This window comes from Tachysurus vachellii, chromosome 3 (genome assembly GCF_030014155.1).
Source record: "Tachysurus vachellii isolate PV-2020 chromosome 3, HZAU_Pvac_v1, whole genome shotgun sequence".
Classification (NCBI taxonomy): domain Eukaryota; kingdom Metazoa; phylum Chordata; class Actinopteri; order Siluriformes; family Bagridae; genus Tachysurus; species Tachysurus vachellii.
In genome coordinates this window covers 14,101,096-14,125,319 of record NC_083462.1, presented here as the reverse complement: position 1 = coordinate 14,125,319, position 24,224 = coordinate 14,101,096, and the positions used below count along the sequence as shown (strand labels likewise).

At 41.1% G+C, this 24,224-nt stretch overlaps 1 protein-coding gene across 4 annotated transcripts; it reads right to left on the bottom strand.

Annotated features, from left to right (window-relative positions):
- Window positions 1-1,066: 1,066 nt before the first annotated feature.
- ago3b (argonaute RISC catalytic component 3b) lies at window positions 1,067-23,167 on the bottom strand. Of its 4 annotated transcripts, none has more exons than XM_060865862.1 (19): window positions 22,681-23,166; window positions 17,568-17,739; window positions 17,302-17,422; window positions 15,757-15,965; window positions 15,425-15,561; window positions 15,133-15,267; window positions 14,249-14,336; window positions 13,919-14,066; window positions 13,047-13,166; window positions 12,729-12,872; window positions 11,447-11,580; window positions 11,045-11,229; window positions 10,480-10,639; window positions 10,291-10,381; window positions 9,732-9,926; window positions 9,445-9,579; window positions 9,188-9,289; window positions 8,382-8,581; window positions 1,067-3,496 (listed from the first exon to the last, which is right to left on the bottom strand). In XM_060865862.1, the coding sequence occupies exons 1-19, from the start codon at window positions 22,697-22,699 to the stop codon at window positions 3,388-3,390; spliced, it is 2,604 nt and encodes an 867-aa protein (XP_060721845.1). In that variant the 5' UTR covers window positions 22,700-23,166; the 3' UTR covers window positions 1,067-3,387. The 4 variants fall into 4 exon arrangements, with proteins under 4 accessions (XP_060721845.1, XP_060721846.1, XP_060721848.1 ...); XM_060865863.1 differs by having other exon boundaries at window positions 12,750-12,872; XM_060865865.1 differs by lacking the exon at window positions 9,732-9,926 and having other exon boundaries at window positions 22,681-23,167.
- Between the last annotated feature and the right edge of the window lie 1,057 nt (window positions 23,168-24,224).

Genomic DNA, 24,224 nt, shown 5'->3' with positions numbered 1-24,224 from the left:
AATTCAGGGTTAAGGGCCTTGCTCAAGGGCCCAGCTGTGGCAGCTTGGTGGACCTGGGATTTGAACCGACAACGTTCTGGTCATCAGTCCAACACCTCATCCGTTCTCTTTTTCTCCACTTCGTGTTAAACTATCTGGTATGAGAAAGTGTTTGTTTCCTCTTTATTCTGAAGACGATCATACGTTTTTACATGTTTAATCATTATATCGACAATAAACAATACGTGTACCTGGATGCATCTGACAATCAAAGAGCTTTAGGTTTGTACCCCAGTCTGTAGGTGGTAAGATCGCATGTTGACTGTGGACTCATCCAATCTGCTCGGATACAAACTAAAGGGTTTTGAACATCTGACTCACGGAGGTCATTTGTTTCTTTGACCATTTAGCAAACATTTGCGAAGCAACAGAACTGATCTACATGCACAATCCTGACCTCCACACAGCTTCCACAAGCTACACATCTGCATCCGAGACAGAGCGCGCGACGTTCAAAAAAAATTATTTATATATACAGTATATATGCTTAAAGTGAAAAGTAATAGAACAAAAACATGGTGAACAAGGCTTTCCAGTTCCCCGAATGACAGCACCGCACATCTTAGCACCTGGGCAAAGAGCCCCAACTGAGAATATAGAGTCATATCAAACAATTAAGTGCAGTAATATTGTTGTCGTTCCTCGAGCGCTCTTTGTACCAACAAACACCTGTTTGTAGTATAACGAGATTAGCAGCTACACTGGTTTGCATCTGTATGTGGCTTTGAGGATAAAGATGCAGTGGACAAAGCCAAACGAGGCCAAGTAGTAAAAAGCCCTCAATCTTTAATGGGTCTAGAAAAGAAAAAAATTATAATATCATGCAGGCAATTGCGACATCATGAGGCATCATGGCTCTGACTGCAGATTCATTACAATCTGGTGGAAAAGTGGCTAATGCTAGAGGACAGGAAAAAGCTGACCATTTTCCAAAGCTCAAAAAATTAAAGATACGATCAAATAAATAAAAACTGCCAAGATCAAATATTTGGTTGTATTTTACTACAGAAACAAAGTGCTTATTTACACGGTCATTGAGTGCAACAAAAACTGTAAGACATCAGGTAGGCACCAGAGCCACAGTTTGTGGACACCAGACCATCAGACCCATATGTGATTGCTGAACATCCCATTAAATATTTATTCCTCTTTCCTGTTAGAAAGCTCTCAACTTTTCTCTCCTATGAAGTCTTTCCACTAGATGTTGCTGTATGGATTTGTGTTCATTCAGCTACAAGAGCATCAGTGAGATCAGACACTGATGATGTAAGAGTGAGGAGGTCTGGGGTTCAGTCTGTGTTCCAGTTCATCACAAAGGTGTTCAGTGGTGTTGAGTCAGAGTCAGGGCTCAGTGCAGGACACTCGAGTTCTTCACTCCAACCTTCACACACCATGTCTTCATGGAGCTCTGTGCTTTGTGTACAGGGAAATTGACATGATGAAACAGGGTTTGAGTCTCTGAGTTCCAGTGAATTAAAACTGTAATCCTACAGCAAATAAAGATGTGTGTAAAAAAATCAATTGTGTGATTCCAGCTTTGTTGTACCAGTTTGAATAAGAGACTCATATGGGTGTGCTGGTCAGGTGCCTACTTACATACATGTGGCCATATATTGTAGCATGAAACAAGCTGCATGATGCTATCTGGTGTCTTCCAGCTTTGATTTGCACTGTCACAATTTTGGCCCAGCTTGTAAAAAAAAAAAAAGATGGGAAGGGCCTGGAGCTGAAACGCTTTAAGACAGTCGGTGCACGTATCAGCATGGCAGTGTGTGCATCTGTCCACTGGGGAAGTGAGAAAGCAAGAAATAAATGCTCTTTGTTTCAAGTGACGGGAAGTCTTATCAACTTACTCGTCACTACCTTAGTTCTTTTGCTCTAGTCACATCTGAAACACTGCATTTCAACAACTGCAGCATGAGTTTTAAAGGCGTGAAAACCTAAGGATGGGCTGACGGTCGTTAAGAAGGTGTTTCCAGGCACTTTGTCTCAAATCCCAGTGAGTACACAAGGGACTCTTTACTGAGGGGTTAAATGTGTTGGGTTTTTGTGTAATAAAGTAACAACACTAGACGCTTCACAGATATTCGCAACCGTGCAAATCAAACCACCACTTCATTGAGAAAATGCTGTATACGCAAAGGTGTGTCAACATATGCATTCAGTACCTAGTAAAGGCAGCAACAACAACGACATCAACTACAACACACACACACACGACACTCTGAGTAGAAATTTTCTATCTATCTTGGGTCGGGTTTTAAAGGATGTTCAGCGGTTGTACTTTAGGCAAAAGTGCAGTTCTTATCCAATGTATCACTCAGCTCACAGGAGAGGAAGAGAGAAAATAAAGAACAAATCGAAGAATAGAATAGTAGTGTTTTTTCAGGCAGCGCACAGACACACATGTCCGAGTCTTAGTACTGATGTAGGGTAACTTACTGTAGTTACTACTTTACCTTGTTTAAGACACATACGACAAATATGCTACCGTACAAAATGGCAGAAATGGAAACCTAGACAAAATTGTCCCCTATCGAGTATTTTAAAATAAGAGTATAATTAAGCAATGATCTGTCTAGAGTTCATTAATTAAACTGTACCCAAATGAACATATTTCATGGCTGTGGGCCAAACCAAAATATCCCTACCGGTTTCTTTATTTAGAATAAAACACAGCGTCCTTTGGCAATGACCTATCACTTTCCCCCAAATTTACACCAAGGACAGTTCCAGTTCACTCTTACATCATCAGTTCCAGTCCACTAATCGGACTGGACGAGCAGCGTTCTGACAGTTTGGTACAACAGCAGTCCTGTTGTCCTGTGGCACATATCGTGTAGCTTTGCTGATATTCAGCGTGATATTGCCTTATTACAGCACAATCGACTGCTGGGATTAATCGGTCGTATAACACCACAGAGGCATCTGGTGGTCTTCCTCTCTTCTGTTCTCTGACAGTGAAATAGTTTGACCTTCATATTTGATATCGATTCTGAATTTGCAACTAAATAACATTGAATCGAAAGGTTAAAATATCTGCACGCAGTTTAAAAGAGAGACAGACAGACAGAGAGAAACTTGTTGCTAATAAATAAGTGTACAAATGCCATACCTTTCTTAGTGCTCACAGATCTACACAAGAAACGGAAAGATGTAGGCTATTAGAAAAGCATGAATTTTTTTTTAAAAACTATTCTATTGCATAACAGAGTTAATTCCCATCCCTCCCCTTTGCTGTAGTTGTGTTTGGTTCGGTTTAGCAGCAGAGTGGCCCAGGACATGGTGGGAGTAGGCTTCAGTGCAGCGTGTCATGTGAGTGACGAGGAGGTGGAGGAGGAGGAAGGCCTAGGCAAAGTACATGGTCCTCAGAGTGTCGTGGTGAATCTGCACAGCTTTGGCCAGGGCTTGGGGGTCACGACCATTACTCTGTCCTGATACATGACTGCCCTCCGCACTGAGAGAGAGAGAGAGAGAGAGGGAGAGAGACAGAGAAAATCATAATTAAAAATCTACTGTAACTCGCTTTAATATAGCTAATATTCTATATCTAATATTTATTATTATTTTTTGGGTTTTGTTTCTACATTTCAATAATAAAACGGATTCAAACAATAAATATAGCTGCAAGCAGCGATGACGGGCCTTCGCACGTTTGTTCATCGCTATACGGTGCCTTCCAGAAAACAATGCATGGTGGGCAAGTGCCTCAAGTGGGTAAATATCAGTGGACTATTTTATGTTGTTACTGACCCATTTGGGGACTGTAGGTAAATGAAACCCCACATTTTAGACAAATGGGGCGCTAGTGAGTCACTTGAGACACACCTTTGTCTGACCTTTTTGTCCACACTTAACAGCCGACAAATGTGATGTATGTGTCAAATTTCAAGTTAATCTAAGCACGCCAAAAGCCTTAAATATGCCTGATATAAAAGTAAACTTTGACACAATGCCATGGCAACAGTGTTTGAGATATCAAAAATCCGTTCCCAATTTCGCATCTGCAATATCTCTGCGTCATGGTGGCCAAGTCTGGTCTCAATTGCATGAATCCTCTAGGAGGAGTATTTAAAAGTCCATTGCATGCAACTGTGAAAAAATCCACCTTTGTGACTGACACACTTCCTGGTGCCTGTTGGTGGCGCTATGTCCGAGATTCACAATAGGCACATCGATGCGATCGGAATCCTTGGCTGAACATACACACCGCGTGTCATCCCAATAAGACATTTTTTGCTTTAGATATTAGACATTTCCTGTTTCTCTGAATTCGCCATAACTTAGTCGCCTCGCCATGGCAGCACCGTTCGAGATATCAAAAATCCCTTCGCAATTTAGCAAGTGCAATGTCTCGGCATCATGTTCACCACTTTTGGTGTCAATCGCATGAATTCCCTAGGAGGAGTATATAAAAGTTCACCGCATGCACTTATAAAACAATCTAAAATGGCCGATGTCCTGTTGGGCAGAGCTCATAGTTTAGAGCGCGAAAGTTGTTCGGGTCGATGAGATCTATATGCGTACCAACTCTCGTACATGTGCGTACATAATTGCCCGATCTGTGCACCAATGTTTGTTTTTGCATTACAGGGGGCGCTACAGAGCCCCCCTGCCACGCCCGTATTCCAACCTTTGTCCAATCCTAGTGTTGCGCGACTCTGACGTGTGTGCCAAATTTCAAGAGTTTTCGAGCATGTTAAGGGACCCCAATTGGCCAATGTGTGGGGAAAAAAAAAATAAATATAGCTGCAAGCAGCGATGACGGGCCTTCGCACGTTTGTTCATCGCTATACGGTGCCTTCCAGAAAACAATGCACGGTGGGCAAGTGCATCAAGTGGGTAAATATCAGTGGACTATTTTATGTTGTTACTGACCCATTTGGGGACTGTAGGTAAATGAAACCCCACATTTTAGACAAACGGGGGCGCTAGTGAGCCACTTAAGAGACACACCTTTGTCTGACCTTTTTGTCCACACTTAACAGCCGACAAATGTGATGTATGTGTCAAATTTCAAGTTAATCTAAGCACGCCAAAAGACTTAAATATGCCTGAAAAAGAAAGTAAAGTTTGACACGTTACCATGAGAACAGTGTTTGAGATATCAAAAATCCGTTCGCAATTTCGCATCTGCAATATCTCTCCGTCATGGTGGCCAAGTCTGGTCTCAATTGCATGAATCCCCTAGGAGGAGTATTTAAAAGTTTACTGCATGAAGCTGACAAAAAATCCACCTTTGTGACTGACACACTTCCTGGGGCCTGTTGGTGGCGCTATACCTGGGACTCACAATAAGCACATAGATGCGATCGGAATCCTTGGCCGAACATACACACCGCGTGTCATCACAATAAGACATTTTTTGCTTTAGATATTAGACACTTTCTGTTTCTCTGAATTCGCCATAATTTTGTCGCCTCGCCATGGCAGCACCGTTCGAGATATCGAAACTCACTTCGCAATTTAGCAAGTGCAATGTCTCGGCATCATGTTCACCACTTTTGGTGTCAATCGCATGAATCCTCTAGGAGGAGTATTTAAAAGTTCATTGCATGCAACTGTGAAAAAATCCACCTTTGTGACTGACACACTTCCTGGGGCCTGTTGGTGGCGCTATACCCGGGACTCACAATAAGCACATCGATGCGATCGGAATCCTTGGCCGAACATACACACCGCGTGTCATCACAATAAGACATTTTTTGCTTTAGATATTAGACACTTCCTGTTTCTCTGAATTCGCCATAACTTTGTCGCCTCGCCATGGCAGCACCGTTCGAGATATCAAAAATCCCTTCGCAATTTAGCAAGTGCAATGTCTCGGCATCATGTTCACAACGTTTGATGTCAATCGCATGAATTCCCTAGGAGGAGTATTTAAAAGTTCACCGCATGCACTTATAAAACAATCCAAAATGGCCGACTTCCTGTTGGGCGGAGCTCATAGTTTAGAGCGCGAAAGTTGTTCGGGTCGATGAGATCTATATGCGTACCAACTCTCGTACATGTGCGTACATAATTGCCCGATCTGTGCACCAATGTTTGTTTTTGCATTACAGGGGGCGCTACAGAGCCCCCCTGCCACGCCCGTATTCCAACCTTTGTCCAATCCTAGTGTCGCGCGACTCTGACGTGTGTGCCAAATTTCAAGAGTTTTCGAGCATGTTAAGGGACCCCAATTGGCCAATGTGTGGGAAAAAAAAAAAAAAAAATAAAAAAAAAAAATATAGCTGCAAGCAGCGATGACGGGCCTTCGCACGTTTGTTCATCGCTATACGGTGCCTTCCAGAAAACACTGCACGGTGGGCAAGTGCATCAAGTGGGTAAATATCAGTGGACTATTTTATGTTGTTACTGACCCATTTGGGGACTGTAGGTAAATGAAACCCCACATTTTAGACAAACGGGGGCGCTAGTGAGCCACTTAAGAGACACACCTTTGTCTGACCTTTTTGTCCACACTTAACAGCCGACAAATGTGATGTATGTGTCAAATTTCAAGTTAATCTAAGCACGCCAAAAGACTTAAATATGCCTGAAAAAGAAAGTAAAGTTTGACACGTTACCATGAGAACAGTGTTTGAGATATCAAAAATCCGTTCGCAATTTCGCATCTGCAATATCTCTGCACCATGTTGGCCAAGTCTGGTCTCAATTGCATGAATCCCCTAGGAGGAGTATTTAAAAGTTTACTGCATGAAGCTGACAAAAAATCCACCTTTGTGACTGACACACTTCCTGGGGCCTGTTGGTGGCGCTATACCTGGGACTCACAATAAGCACATAGATGCGATCGGAATCCTTGGCCGAACATACACACCGCGTGTCATCACAATAAGACATTTTTTGCTTTAGATATTAGACACTTTCTGTTTCTCTGAATTCGCCATAATTTTGTCGCCTCGCCATGGCAGCACCGTTCGAGATATCGAAACTCACTTCGCAATTTAGCAAGTGCAATGTCTCGGCATCATGTTCACCACTTTTGGTGTCAATCGCATGAATCCTCTAGGAGGAGTATTTAAAAGTTCATTGCATGCAACTGTGAAAAAATCCACCTTTGTGACTGACACACTTCCTGGGGCCTGTTGGTGGCGCTATACCCGGGACTCACAATAAGCACATCGATGCGATCGGAATCCTTGGCCGAACATACACACCGCGTGTCATCCCAATAAGACATTTTTTGCTTTAGATATTAGACACTTCCTGTTTCTCTGAATTCGCCATAATTTTGTCGCCTCGCCATGGCAGCACCGTTCGAGATATCAAAAATCCCTTCGCAATTTAGCAAGTGCAATGTCTTGGCATCATGTTCACAACGTTTGATGTCAATCGCATGAATTCCCTAGGAGGAGTATTTAAAAGTTCACCGCATGCACTTATAAAACAATCCAAAATGGCCGACTTCCTGTTGGGCGGAGCTCATAGTTTAGAGCGCGAAAGTTGTTCGGGTCGATGAGATCTATATGCGTACCAACTCTCGTACATGTGCGTACATAATTGCCCGATCTGTGCACCAATGTTTGTTTTTGCATTACAGGGGGCGCTACAGAGCCCCCCTGCCACGCCCGTATTCCAACCTTTGTCCAATCCTAGTGTCGCGCGACTCTGACGTGTGTGCCAAATTTCAAGAGTTTTCGAGCATGTTAAGGGACCCCAATTGGCCAATGTGTGGGAAAAAATAAAAAAAATTAAAAAAAAATAATACTCCCGAGGAAAAACAATAGGGCTTCGCACCATTCGGTGCTCAGGCCCTAAAAATAATACTCCCGAGGAAAAACAATAGGGCTTCGCAACATTCGGTGCTCAGGCCCTAAAAATTGAGTGTCTTGACATGAACATAGTGCACATTTTATTATCATTTCAATACTCTCAGTTTCATGGAGAGTAGATTTGGGTGGATAGTGAAGATAAATGAATGAAGGACTTCTCTGTATATAAGCTGGATACACATTAGACCCAGTCGTGTCTCCTCACACACGCTCAAATCAAAACAAGCCAGATTTGTGCTAAACAAGTGTGATGGAGAAGCTTGATTCATCTCGCCAGAGAATATCTGTGCTCTGAATGAACAGATGGAAGCTGTTTGAAATGTCATTTAAACCGGCATTTAAGTTGACTGGCTGTCAGGATTGGATCTCACATCAAAAAGACACACGTGCTCCCAGTAAAAGGTTTCTCCAACATCTTCACTCACTGGCCACTTTATTAGGAACACCTCTAACTTTAAGTTTGCAAAAAGGAAAGGAACTGAACAGAAACATTCTTATCTGCATCCTTACATTCAGTGATTCAGTGAATAAAAGTTTACATCCTACATTTTAAACTCCACTTACCTGTCATGCTCCTTGTCGACCAGGTGGTAGCGAGCACGGAAGGCCACTAGGTGGGCATAGTAGGCAGGCGCTGGGATGGAGACGGAGCGGGTGCAGCGTACGTACGTGTGGCACAGCTGGTAGGTGAGCAGCTGGAACTCGTCAGCTGTGAAACAGTTGTCGTCCCACAGCACGTGGTAGTGTGAGGGCCGGCTCGTGCCCTTGAGACACAGAGAACAAAACAGCAGCTTGGATTTAAAGATGTGAGCTGAAAGACTGCTTGCTACTAAGTACCACAAATATAATAGGTTTCTTGTGATAGTGTTGGCATCTGTGTGTGTGTGTGTGCGTGTGTGTGTGTGTGTGCATGTGTGTGTGTGTGTGAGAGTTCTTGTTTCTGATTTGTGGTATGATATGGTTCATAAAACCATTACTATCATCAGCACCAGTGTCATCATCACCACCACCATCACGATCACCAAGTGACCACCATCACATCACCATCATCATAATACCATCACCATCATCAGCATCATTATCATCACATCACCGCCACCAGCATCACACCATCGCTATCATTAGCGCCACTGACATCATAACACAATCACTATCATCATCATCATCATAATCACACCATCACCTCCCACATCCCCAGCATCACCCCCAGCATCACCACCACCACCACCAACCATCATCCTAACACCAAATCAGCAGCTATCTTTCGAATGGATGCCATCCATTTGTCTAATACGGTTTCATACATTCTAGAATTGCAGGTTGCATTAAAGCTGGTGACGGCTGATCTCCCAACACTTTTGTGGGTTTACCTGAATTCCAGCATGACTGCAGAGGTAAAAGTCAAACTCATAGGGATGGGTGATGTCTGTGTCAACTGTAGTGCCAGCGGGAATGTTTCCACTCCGTCCAACCTGAGAGAGCAGCGTGCGGGATGAGTAAAACAAATAAAGAGAAGAAAAAAAATAACAAAATTGACAGTTATATACAAATATTGGAATATGACACAATAAATGGACAATAAAAAGCCCGACAATATTCTTTAGAAAGGACCGAGCTTTTATCTCACCCTCTCGTTACGGTCAGCGCAGAAAAGGCGTGTGTGGTGGCGTTTTTGCACGACAATAAAAGTGATGCCTGGTTGATACTCTTTCTCCAGACTTATACAGGCCTCCCGAATGGCCAGCAGCTCATAATACAGCACCTGAATAACAGAGCCTGTTTAGCATCATGCATTATCATCAATGGGAGCCATGTTAGCATTGTGCTGCACTGCTTAGTCATTTCACAAAGTGACACCTTTTGAAGATATTTACGTTTCTGACTGAAAAATGGGCTCAAAATCGGAAGCCAGACCTGTCGGAACTGCCCCTCGGACACTCCGTCTCTGTAAAAGATGAGGCGTGTGGGTTTGTAACGTGTGGATTTGTAGAACTGGATGAGTAGCTCCCGGACCATGGAAGCCAGGTCCTGGATGACCTCCTGCCTGGGTCTCTGAACACGCACTGTGGCACAATAGCGGCTCGGGTGGGCGTCCATGCTGCCTACCACCTACACACACACGGAGCACAAATAGTGTGCTTGGTTTGTGTACAGATTTGCATCTTCATGTTTTTTTTAACTGGAATGTCCATATAAGAAGCAGGAAAGGAAGCAGCAAAAAGGGAAATATAAAATGTCTAATTAAAACAGAATGCTTTCAACTAAGGAGAAAACATCCACTGTTTCCATGGCTACATCCAAAGACACATACTGCAAATCATGTGTGTGTGAATGCGTGCGAGTGTGAGTGAGCGAGTGTGTGAGACTGAGCGAGTGAGTGTGTGAGACTGAGTGAGCGTGTGTGTGAGACTGAGCGTGTGTGAGATAGAGAGAGAGAGAGAGAGAGGGATGAGCTGGGAGATTTTTTCCTCACCGCAGCGATGGAGGGCTTCTTGCCGTCTCCTGCAGGTGGATGAGTGACATCAGCACCTAGGAAAATGACTGGCTGCTGAAAGATGGACGGACTGAAAAAGAAGAAATGAAGACAAATGAGTTGATTTCTGAACGTCTAACTGTGCGCTAAAGTACATGTTCCAGTTCCAGTAGAAACAGTGTTACAGACCGTTGATGAGGAACCAGGATGTTATTGATGCCACCTAGTTTGACGTTGATCTTCAGGCAGAGGTTGGAGAGTGTCTGTGGTGAGGTCTTCACCACGTTCTTCACCTGCACACACTGAGTGGCCATTCCCAGGAGTGTGTCTCCAACACGCTTCACCTCCGCTGCACAAAAACACCACACTGATATAAACATGCTGGCAGTCGTGTGGTGTTTTTCAGAACGCACTCTGACCGTTCAAGCTCAAATTTAAATGTATTTTTCACAGATCAAACTACAGGATGCTAAAAGATTTATCTGAGCAACCAGCCTTATTGTCATGTAAGAAAAAAAATTATTTAAAAATGCAGATATTTTAGAGCTACACTAACTAACTGGATCACATGACTTTATTTACAAACCTGAAGTGTGAATCTACAGAAGAGAAAGGGGGGAAACGAGAGATTTTTCTGAGCTGCAGCCGGGTGGTCCTGGGATTTGAACTCACAACCTTCTGAGCAGTAGCTTAACACCTTGACCTCTATAATAAGACAGTCGAGTAAGAGCATGTGTTTCTAGGACGTCTTTACCATAGACGGGCGTTTTCCCAGGCAGGATGACGATGATGAGCTGTAGACCAGCATAAGTGTTCTTCAGGTGTCTGAACATGGGCTCTACACTGTCTGCTCCCTGAGCGTACTTGCAGAAGCAAGGCTGGCCTTGGATAGGCATCCCAGCGTCTTTTGAAATCTTACGCAGCTGATCAGTAAAGCTTCTGCACCAGAAACAGGGAGACCAAAAAAAAAACCCATCAGCTGATAAAAACAGGAATTCAGGTTTGAAAAAAAATGTCATGTGACTGACACAGTGACTCAGAAACTTACTTCGGTGTTAACGTATCACTGATATATAAATAAAGCACAGTCTCTTTAGGAATGTGAAAGATAAGAAGAAACTAAGAGAAAAGAAGAGATGGAGGAGAGAAGCCGTACTTGAGGATTTCCTCTCGGCATTGTCTCTGAGTGGCAAAGCAAGCAATGGCCCAGATTTTAATTTCTACCCCAGTGTGAAACTGCTTCCCTCTCATGTCCCATACACCATGGCTTGGAGTGGCCACTGTGCGATTCTAAACAAACACACAAACACACACAATCACACACATTACCTCCTGCACACTCACTCACGATCACAACAGATGCTCTAGAGTCTCATTACGGATTAACTGCCTAAAGTTTCATTCGCATTCACTGAAAAAGCTTCAAGCTGGCAAATATACTGACAGACACACAATGAGAAAATAAGAGGTAAGACACCAGAATTATTGACATATTAACATAATTAACATGATCTCATGATGCAAGTTTTATGACTGGGATTGTTGCACAGTCCTGTCAGCTATAGACACGATCATGATCTGGGGAAAAAGCTGTTCATTGTTCGTGGTTAAAAACATTCGATAAATTATTGTTGAGTGTGTTCAGCAAACCAAAATCATGACGATGCATTTGCAGAAAAAAAAAAAGACGTTAATTAATTAAGGCGGTGATAAAGTAGACACTTTACAGTTTGTTTTATCGTGCTACAACTATTCTACACAAAGCTGGACAAACTGTGACTAAATCCAGCAAAACAAGCAACACACTTAAAAACAAACACACACACTCGCATATATATACATAAATATATATACACACAGACACACACATGCATGCACACACATGTATATACACACACATATCGTCGCTGTCAGGCGGAATCCTCATATCTCCAAAACCGTTATTTTTCAGGAAATACACTGTACCTTATCTGAGTGCACAGGGTTTAGTCCGCGTTGCAGTGGATTGTCTTGCGCTAAATTCCTGTCCTCAGACGAGCACCAGAACTGGCGGGGGTCAAGATTTTTTTTTTCTTTGAGCCCAGTGTTTTGAAGACATTTACCTCAGAAGACGTGTTGATTCGTTGCGACTCTTATTAAGGAGAAATATGCCGCGAAGCTCTCCCGCAGAGTGAGGAAGAGGTGGACAGTTGAAGTGTCCAATGGAGTTATGAGATTTGCGCTCAAGCTACGTGGGGACTGACCAATAGCATCGATATATGAAAAAATATGAAATTGACAAAATTTGGACATACAAGGTTTCCGCCCGACAGCGACAATACATATTATATATATATATATATATATATATATATATATATACATACATATACACACACACACACACACACACACACACACACACACATAAGCTGCATGATTGAAAGGAGAGAAGATACCAGGAAGTGTTCAGAGCTCACCCTGCCGCCGTACTGCAGCATGGGGGCAGGCAATACGCGGCCAGTCACCTCGGCCATCTCATCCCTCACACGGAACTGGAACTCCTGTACGAATGGGTCAGCCTCATAGTTTGCACTGCGAACCTGAGAAGAAGAGAGACCGAGCGAGAGGGGGAAAAAAAGAGAGAAAGATAATCAACAAGTATTTGTATTCAAGGAGACCTAGTTCAGTTTCAAGTTAATGTTTTTTTCATGCGAGTAAAAAAAAAAAAAAAAAAAAAAAAAAAAAAAGAGGAAGTGCTGTGATGTGACACTCACCAGTCGGCTGATCTCCTCCTGCCTGTCTGGTGCTGATCGAGCCGTGGCTTTAATCATGGTGGAAGTTTGGTTATCGGTCAGTTTCTTAATGCACCGCTGCCCAGCTACAATATTACACACCTGGATAAAAATATTTAGTTAAAACTTTATCTGCACTCTGATATGATGGAAAACAAAAGTGGCATTAGGTGAATGAAAAAGAAGGATGTTAAACATATGCAAGATGAAAGGACATCTAATGAGCTGAATAATATCATGGTGCTATTTGGGCATTAATGACAAAAGATATATTATATAAGTCTCTCCAAATGTACAGATTAGACCTAAAATATTGTCTCCTAACTAACATATCTACAGCTATGGTGTTGCTATGGTATCCTAGGTGGTCGCTAAGGTGTTGCTGTGCTATCTTAGTTGGGTGCTACGGTGTTGCTATTCTGTCCTAGTTGGTTGCTATTGTGTTGCTATGCCATCCTAGTGGCTGCTATGGTGTTGCTATGCTATCCTAGTTGATAGCTATTGTGTTGCTATGCTATCCTAGTTGGTTGCTATGGTGTTGCTGTGCTATCCTACCTGTAGTTGGTTGCTATGGTGTTGCTATGCTATCCTAGTTGGTTGCTATGGTGTTGCTGTGCTATCCTAGTTGGTTGCTATGGTGTTGCTATCATGCAGGTACAGCATCTATTTTAGGATTTTAATGCTGGTCTCTAAAGAGTTCAGGGCTGATTTGTACCACTTTTCCCTTCAACACAGTGATTAGGACATGAAGGCTCAAAAGAAGCTTTCACATCCACTTCCATCTCCACCTACAATGCAGAGTGATCCACCTGAACTATTAAACTATTAATCAGTGAAAGGAGAGCGCTGCTCACCTCCAGGGGCAGATATGTGTGTTTCTGCTCCTGGCCCACCTGCAGGCAGGGCAAGTGGGGATATTTGAGCTGCAGGTTGTATTTCTCACGGAAGTACTGTGCCACTGTTCTCTCCACAGTCTGCCCATTCTCCAGTTGCAGCGGAAACCTGAGAGAGAAAAAAATACCTTAGACGTTATAAGCTAGTAAAGAAATAGAAGTTGTTACCTTTAAGATATTTGGTGTTTAATTTGGAGTAACATTACATTTAGACAAACAAAAAATGCTGTAAAATGCCTAATTGTAGTTGAGCGCATTATACGCTGCCACTCGAGGGCTCCATTAACTCACGTTTGGTGGCTTGCAGGACGGCGGGTGACGTTACACACCCTGTACTTCCTCCTCATGGTGCCACAGTGAGTCACCTCGACCTTCAGACCTGAACAAAAGGATCAGAGTCTCAAATTAAGATTTAATATCTTTTTTCAGATTGGGGTGTTTTGTTTGTTTTTTATACAAGGATGCACAAACTGAAAAAGAAGTATTTGGTGAGGCTTCTAAGGTTAGCTTTCTAATATCAGTATCTTCATTTCAGAGTCTATATGGTGTGGTGGTATAGGTTTTGGGAACATTCATTCATTCATTCATTTTCTACCGCTTATCCGAACTATTCTCGGGTCATGGGGAGCCTGTGCCTATCTCAGGCATCATCGGGCATCAAGGCAAGATACACCCTGGACGGATTGCCAACCCATCGCAGGGCACACACACTCTCTCATTCCCTCACACACAATTTTCCAGAGATGCCAATCAACCTACCATGCATGTCTTTGGACCGGGGGAGGAAACTGGAGTACCTGGCGGAAACCCCAGAGGAACGGGGAGAACATGCAAACTCCACACACACAAGGTGGAGGCGGGAATCGAACAATTTCGATTCGGTTTCGGGAACATTTGCTTTAATTTATTTAAATCTGTGGTAAAATCTAACTAAGCAACTGAGAGCTTACCGCACAGGAGCAAAATAAGAAAAACAAGCAGGAGAATGAACCTGAAGAGCTTCATATGGAAAGAGAGATCTAACCCTTGTAGCTGATGGCACGTTCTTCTCTTTATGAAAATTTGAATTTGAATGCTAGAAATATTTAAAAACTCAGTGTGCTCAGAACAGTGTGTGAAATCTGAAGCGTCTGAACAAGAGGTTCAGCAGTAGAACCCAACACACACACACACACCTTTGATTTCTTTGGTGAATTTGACTCGGTGGGAGTCTGTCAGAGGGCGCGGCTGCTCGTCAATGTTATGGATGTCCAGAACCTCGCACATAAACTGGATCACCGGCTGGGCTTTGTAGAACGCGGTAGCAGACACTACAGAAAGGATAAACAAATACATGAGTTCAACATAGCACATGCTCTCATACTGTAAACATTTCACACTGTGTGCTTATGGAGTGCATTAAGACTGGATTTGAGACATGCATGTGCATATACATTAATCCGAATTTCTAAGGAATGCTGCACCAACCATCTATGTTCAGCATCATCTTCCACATAGCTGGTCTCACTGATTGGTGGAACCCAAACCACACTTCCCTGCCTCCACCCAGAGGATGATCATAGCCTTCAGGAGAGGAGAAGAAAGACCGGCCGACTGGTGTGTATCTAAATAAAAAAAAAAAAGCCACACACAACACACACACACACATTTACATGTGCTGGTGACATGTATACAAATACAAATTCTCCCAAATGGACTATTCATTATAACAAGAAGCAATAGGTATTTCGAATTTGTTTTTAATTATTAATCAAAGTTAATCTTTCATAGTTTTGAGCAGCCTAAAACATGGGGTTTACCTCATTGAGGGCAGGTGGCGCAGCACCACGTCTACGGCATGCACAGGGTTGGTGCTGATTGGCTTGTCCAGATCCAGAGGCTCAACCATACTCCGCCCTGTCAGCACCTCGTGCAGCATGTGCCAGCTAACCAGCGACACAAACTTGATAGACACTTTAAAGGGCCGATCCTTGCCTCCTTCTCCAGGTAAAGTCACATCTAGGTCCACCTGCACAAAGCAGAATCATGAAAGCGCTGATTAGAATAGATTTTGAATTCCGATAAGGAACGAAATTAATTTACACAGCTGGCTCCAAATCTGTGCAATAATACAAATCATCTTGACTTCATCATTTAGAAAAATACTAATGGAAAATGTTCTTTTTCAATTAAATTCAAAATTGGTTTATTTTAGACATGAAATAATTACCTATATGCATAACATGTGTGTCCCTGCTAGTTCTGAGAGCTAATTTGTATTAATAAAAATCTTTCATGGAAAAAAACTACAGCAGTTTAAGTCAACTAAAATGAAACGGTTCTTAACAATAGTTTGAGATACTTCCACAGACTGTTACCACAAGCTAAGAGACTCGAACCCTGTTCCATTATGACAACGTCCCTGTACACAAAGCACAGAGCTCCATGAAGACATGATGTGTGAAGGTTGGAGTGAAGAACTTGAGTGTCCTGCACTGAGCCCTGACTCTGACTCAACACCACTGAACACCTTTGTGATGAACTGGAACACCGACTGAACCCCAGACCTCCTCACTGTCTGTTCTCACTGATGCTCTTGTAGCTGAATGAACACAAATCCCCTTCCCAGAAGAGAGAAGCAATTTAGAAAATGTTCAACAAGCACATATAGCTGTGATGGACAAGGGTGCACAAACTTTTGGTCATATAGTGTAGTACAGGACACAGAGGATACAAAAGCTTCTTATCTTATCTTCTTATTTCTCAGGTATAAAGGTTGTGGCAATGCGAGTGTGCTATTAGGAGGGGAAAAAGTTTGGCCAGTTGACTGCTTCTGAGATTTTCTTCTCATTATATACTTTAATTAAATTAACTGTAATTAAAATGAACCCTGTTGGTTTTAACTGTCTTGTATCTGGTTTGGATCTTGAGAAGATTTTAACCACAGGCATTTCCATAGTAGTCAAATGTATCTTCAGTTGTTATCAAACACCAGTTTCTGCTGTTGCTCTGTGTTTTTAATTGTTGTATAATTAGCATCAAAATATTGAGTTTTATGGTCCATGTAATTTCTCATTAGCATTTATTTTGGTTGTCAAATTTGGCTCGGCGAGACAGATGCATTTACACTTCATAGATTTAAATCAGATTTAAATCGGTTTCAAATGTGTCTTCTGAGGATTTACACTTTATACATGTGGGTTATGTGATCAAATAATAATCCTGAAACTCAAGATGCATAAATGTATTACATTTAAAACGTTTCCCAGAAATATGGAACCCAATGCATTAATATGTTTTGTGTGTGTGTGTGTGTGTGTGTGTGTGTGTGTGTGTGTGTGTGTGTGTGTGTGTATATGTCTCACTCCTCCTGTAGCAACTGGTAGTGGTTGTGCTGTGTACAGGCTCCTTTTGCCATCATACACCGGTCTTCTGTCTCCAAAGATGGTGACTTTAAAATGCTGCACCATGGAGTCCACAACCTCCCTAGGTAATTAAGAGACAAAATAAACATGTTATTATTACCACATTAACACTTTAGGCATTAGAGCTAGAAATACTTAAGTGGTTTGTTCTGGAACACATTTAAAGCACTGCTTTACAATATAATCATCTCTTGATAAAGACAGACCTGTTGACACGGCGTGGACATCTTTCTGGCTTGATGCCCACCTCATACAGGTAGACGTCCATCTTTGGGATGTCCACCTGAAAGCAGTTGGCCAGCAGCTTGATGGGCTTGCCCATGGTGCCATAGCCAGGCCTGCGTGGCGAGGAGAACAGGGGCGTATCCCCAACCGCTTCTGCACACAGGCACACACACACAGGCACACAGACAGACACAGGCGCACACACACAGACAGACACAGGCGCACACACACACAGACAGACACAGGCGCACACACACACAGACAGACACAGGCGCACACACACACAGACAGACACAGGCGCACACACACACAGACAGACACAGGCGCACACACACACAGACAGACACAGGCGCACACACACACAGACAGACACAGGCGCACACACACACAGACAGACACAGGCGCACACACACACAGACAGACACAGGCGCACACACACACAGACAGACACAGGCGCACACACACACAGACAGACACAGGCGCACACACACACAGACAGACACAGGCGCACACACACACAGACAGACACAGGCGCACACACACACAGACAGACACAGGCGCACACACACACAGACAGACACAGGCGCACACACACACACAGACACAGGTTGCCATTTATCATAAGCAAATTTAATACACGAGCACACCTACATACAATTACATCTTTCAGTTTGGAACTAATCAATCCCGAAGTGTTTGTTTCCTTAAACTATGACAAGCCTTATAGAAGCCTCCCCAAACACTTACAGAGCATATTGGATTAAAAAGTCACGAGATGTCTTCCTGTTTTCTGGTAGCTACAAACAGACACATAACTCTGTGTACTTCAGTCTTCATAATGTCGAGTGTCATGTCATTTGAAGCAACCTCAAAATTTCAGTAACTATTCAAATAGAAAGCAAATCTGGAGTTTGGCAGAAAGCATGAGAGTAAACCAAGTGCATTGTGGGAAAAGGCTTTGTGGTCAGATTTATATTTACATTTACAGCATTTAGCAGACGCCCTTATCCAGAGAGACTTACATTTTTTATCGCATTTTATGAAACAATTGAGGGTTAAGGGCCTTGCTCAGGGGCCCAGCAGTGACAGCCTGGTAGACATGGTAATCGAACTCACAACCTTCCGATTGGTAGTCCAGCACTTTAACCATTAGGCCACCACATCCCCAGATGAGACCAATATAAAGTTCAGAGCACCAAGGGCTTTACTTCCCTTGCTATCGGGTGAAAACCTAACCTGAGGTAAAAGTCCATTACTATAAACAGCTTTGGAGGTGTGAAAACAAACACTTTTAGGATTATTATCCTCCATCAAATCATGTTTGTGAACAAATCATGTTTGTGAACTCACTGTTCATTTCATGCTCCTTCTCATGTGACCTTTTATGGAGTTATATGGGCTCACTACATGCTAATGAGCTGCGTTGGGAACTCGTCTTGTGCTCAAACATTTACATACATGGATAAGTGAGACCTGACGTAGTAGACAGGTGAGGTACCTGACCGCTCTGTAAAGATCTCATGTTATTTTTCTTCTTTCTTGCCAGGGTTTCCACATACCTGATTGTTCCTGAAAATCATTTACGCTAATTAATCTGCTTGAACTTTTCCAGCGTTAGATGATGTGATGTCATTATTTCAGAAGCAAACGTGTGAAACAATTTCGTTTTCTCCACGGAAAGAAAAAAGCTGACAAAACTGGCTCTTTAAACTCTTCAAGCACCGGCATTTGCATTTCACATGACCGTGCAAGTGAACTGCTGATGAACTTTGAGAGTAAGGACATTAAGTCCCACAGACAAAAAATTTAAATCCGACAAAGACAATTTGTCTGGAGGTTTGTGGCACCACGGTAAGAGAAATCCAATGGCTTGTAAATGAAAAGAGATGAAGTACAGGTGTAACTGAGTGACGTGGCAAAATAGTGGGGATGTAGTAGTGTAGTGGTTAAGGTGTTGGACTATCGATCAGAAGGTTGTGGGTTCTAATCACAGGTCCACCAAGCTGCCACTGCTGGGCCCCTAAGCAAGGCCCTTAATTCTCGATTGCTCAGTTGTATAAAATGAGATAGAATGTTAGTTGCTCTGGATAAAGGCATCTGCCAAAATGTAGATGTAAAATGTGGCACAAAACATTGATTTGCCTGAAGAATAAGAAACCGAAAGTGAAATTTGAGAACAAATGCACAGAGAAAGAAAGAACAATTTTGGAGGATTCCAACTAAACTATCATCTTTTTTTAAATCCCAGGTAGAGGAAGGTTGCATACTTGTCATTTTGAAGCTGGTTTAGCAAACTTTTTTTACACCCAATCAGCGTGTCAAACAAAACGATTCAGAAGCGTCGTCATGCAAAACACTGAACTTCCAGAAATCCGATATCGACAAATCCTGGTAACAAACTTAATAATGACAAAATAAAATGAGAGACTAGGGCTGTTTCTCCTACAGAAGAGCTGGTGAGCTTGTGTTCATGATGTTATTAAAGCAATAGAAGCGGATCTGTGGGACGTGGTGGAGAAGAAACTGTCAGACAGAAGGAATATTGCCTTTAAAACTGAAAGGAAAGTGAAGTGAAATTCGTACATTTGCAGCAGTGTCACACTTGTTAAGGGTCCAAATACTTTTGAGGGCCACTATATATACTCTAGAAAGTGTGAAACATACAGAAGTAGTTCCACATATCTAAATTACATAAAGCTAAAGAGTTTATGAAAACAAACAAACAAACAAATAAAAAAAAAAAACACAATGGCACGTCCAGGCCCTATTCAAATATTACTGAAAGACACCCTGCCTGCTTCTATAGTCTATTTAAATCCGTCTACTCTAGCCAAATCGTAAAGAACTGAAGGTTCACAAACGTTCCTCAGGGTAAGAGTTACTCGCGCAGGGGTTACACGAATGGGGATTTCAGTCAGTTCTGTTGAAGTTTTTGTTAATTAACATTTTATGAGGTAAATAAATCATGTAGCCCATTATGTCCATGTCATGAAGGCGTGTAGCGATCCAACCACAAATCAGAAAAAGATGTGTAGCTAGCAGAGTTTTAGTCATGTTTAAGCCGAGACGAGATCAGAGACGGTAAATAAAGTCATGTCCACAGACAGAAACTCCTGGTTGTAATGTTGAGATTTGATCTGATCTATAAATGTGACCTCTCACAGCCTTATACGAGCTTACTCCTTATAGTTTAAACCTGGAGATCATACATGCTAAGGATAATACATCATAGCAAACTTATCCTAGGTTTAATATAGAGAGCACATTGTTCCTGTTAGAAATGGGAGTTATTACAGTTATAACAAAGAACAGGAGTGGAGGCAACATGGGGTCATGTGGAGGAGCGAGAAGTGTATTTTATTAAACTTTATTTTAATAAGTTTGTAAATAGCTAGTAAACAACATGTAAATGGAGAACAGGCTTCTTATTATTATTAAATGTTAAATATTATAGATTTTTATTGGCATAGTCTTTTAGACTTTACACTGATCCCTCATTTTATGTTAATAAATGAATGAATGAATTTATGATTATAAATAATGAGTTCGTAGTTCAGAACTGATGTGTTTTTGAGAGGAGAAACCTCTGAAATGAGAAACAGTGGATGATAATCATTTCAGCACATACTGGGAGTGAAAGTGCTGTATGATAGAAATGCAGAAAACAATGTGTTGATGGTGGAAGGCAATTGAAAGGATCTCCAGTTCCCAGAGAGATGTTGCCATACCAACTGAACCCATGTGGATCATCCTATCGCATAACCCCCCGCCCACACACCACCACTGCCTTCCCATTGCAACGGAGTCTATACCAACAAGCCATAAGAGCAAAACAGGTGCTTCCATATATAGTAACGAGAACACCTGCATGAACGAGACACCATGTCATTAAATACCATCAGAACACAGCTGAGCCCAGCGTTCACTCGTTTGCCTACATGTACGCCACATGCCAAAATCCACAATTATTGGCACCCACCATGAATAATGAGCAAGATTCTAAGGTTTGTGCAACATTCTAAATTTACAACAGTTTCAGATTTTCTAAGTTTCATGGTGTTGTATCGTGTTCATTGATTTTTCTCTCTCCAAATCTCAAGATTTTGTGCCTCAGCTAACAGAAAATGTAAAGCTTAACACTGATCGTTCTTTTCGTGCTCCCAGCTGTCTGTGCACTTGACCTTTTATGGAGATTTGTAGGCGTGGCTAAATGCAAATGAAAAAAATGATGTAAAATATAAGTTTGGTTTGGCTTAAATCAAGACCTCACTGAAAGATTTATATAAACTACTATTTACTATAGTTTACTATTTACTGTATATACTATACAACTATTCATGTTTGTGGCCATAAATCAAACGAATAAAAAAAAAGAAGAGAAGTAAACGATTGCATTAACAATATGTAAAATAGGCTGTGTTTGGATTCTATATTATAAAATATAATTTACTGTGTTTAAATTAGAGCCGAAAATATAATTTCTAGAGTAACAGCTCATTCACATAAATACATAGATGCAGATACCAAAAGATACAAAAGTGTTTTCTCCAAGTGCAGAAAACCTAGAATATATATATATATATATATATATATATATATATATATATATATATATATATATATATATATATATATACATATATATTAAACTTTTATTACATTTATATTTAGTTTATATTTAAATTTAGCGACTGAGGGTAAAGGCGACTGAGGGTTAAGGGCCCTTTGAGAGTTAAGGGCCTTTCTCAGGGGCCCAATAGTGTCAGCTTGGTGGGTGAACCTGGGATTTGAACTCACAACCTTCTGATCAGTAGCCCAACACCTTAACCACTAGGCTACTACACACTATATAATATATAGTGCAATATCTCCGTGGCAACGGTCGCATAGCAACCAGGCCTACTCGCTTTTGAAGTGGCCGCACCTGGCCACCTGCGCGCGCAACAACACCGGCAGTCGTGACGTCATGGACTATCACGACATGAAGCAAAGTATTCTACAAGAAGTGGACCAGATCAACATACTGCACACTTTCCTGGTTTTATCTGTACAAGTAAAACACAAACAAAGGAATTAGTGAAGTAGAAGTAGTACCTGTAGTGCTGATTTCCATTCATGAGGGTCTCTGCCCGGATTCCTGCCTGTTTCTGGATGTTTATCTCCTGGTTTAGAGGACAGCTGTTTATAGGATCAGTTGATTTTTTTTTTTTTTTTTTACTGATTTAAGGTCTCTGATAAAGCCTTTGGCCTCGGGTTCATTCGGTTCAACACCGTGTCCTCCTGCCAGTAAATACACACTAACCTTTCACTAATTACTCCCAGATGACAAGTGAGTCGATTCCTAAGAGTCGGTTATTATTATTATTATCTCTTTTTAGCTAACAGCTAATTGCTAACACTACCATTGCGGTCGAAATGCACAGACTTTACTTCAAACTAAAATAATAAATATGCGTCTAGGTATAAAAACGGCATGTTCCTGGAGAAAAAGGACATTTTTTTTTACCGACCGGTTTCTGACTCCGAGTCACTTTAGGTCCTTTTACCGGTTTACCATCTCACTACTGTCAGTGGGAGCCAACCGGAAATACCGACATCAGGAAGTGGCGTCATTTTCTGGAGCGTGTCTTGCAGCTTTTCAGATCTACTCTATTTAGTACATCATTTTTTCCCCCCACAGACATTTAATCTGGAATAATTATAAAATACAAAAAAAGATAAATCAATATTTTAAAATAAAACTGTTTATTAAACATAATAATAAAATAAACGTAATATAATAATAATATACTACTACTACTACAAAAAATAATTTTAATAAAACATTATTCAAAATAATATATTGTTTATTTCACAACTGCTAAATGGTAAAGTTTATTTATTTACATATTCTGAGTTTATTAATAAAATGTAATATCCCAGTTTCTCCATGAGAATATAGATAGCATTGAATTTGATGCAATTATTCTGATGTTTTTCTGAGATTATTGCAAAGTATTTTAAACATTTTAAAAAATAAATCCTTTTGAAAGGTATTAATATTAAATACAGTAAATGTAGTTTTTTATTTTTTTTTGAGAGTTTCTTCACTGTCCTGCTGTATTTAGAATATTCTTTGGAAATTGGTTTGGACTTATAATAACAAGTATTGCATTAACAATAAAATAAAGTAAAGTAGTTTTTAAATTATACACCTAATTTATCCAACAAACCAATCTCCTTTTGTACATTTTTGTACAAAAATATTTTTGTACATTCTGTAAAATAAATACAGAATCTGCACCTTTTTAAAAAAATTTTATTGTATGTACACTAGGCTTTTTTTGGATTGCTGCCAAATGTGTTTTTGGATCATTATGTAGGACAAAAATTAATATTAAAAAAATGATGTTTTTTTTTTTCAAACTCATTATTTCTGAAGCATCATGATGAAACGTTCCATGCTGTAACATTAGTTTATTGTTGATTCAATGAGCTTGATTCATTTTAATTACCTTTATTTATTTCTTTATTAATTGATTTTTGATAATTATTAGTGGTATCATTATTTGTAATTACTTACATATGAAGTTTATTACACAGGTTATTTAGTCTTAGCATGATATTTATTTTATTTATTTTTTATTTTTCTGGTTTTG

Coding starts and splice junctions, on each gene's coding strand:
- ago3b (XM_060865862.1), bottom strand. Junction 14,337..15,132: donor ATTCACCAAAGAAATCAAAG/GTGTGTGTGTGT, acceptor CCTTTTGTTCAG/GTCTGAAGGTCGAGGTGACT. Junction 10,382..10,479: donor ATCCTGGTTCCTCATCAACG/GTCTGTAACACT, acceptor CTTCTTTTTCAG/TCCGTCCATCTTTCAGCAGC.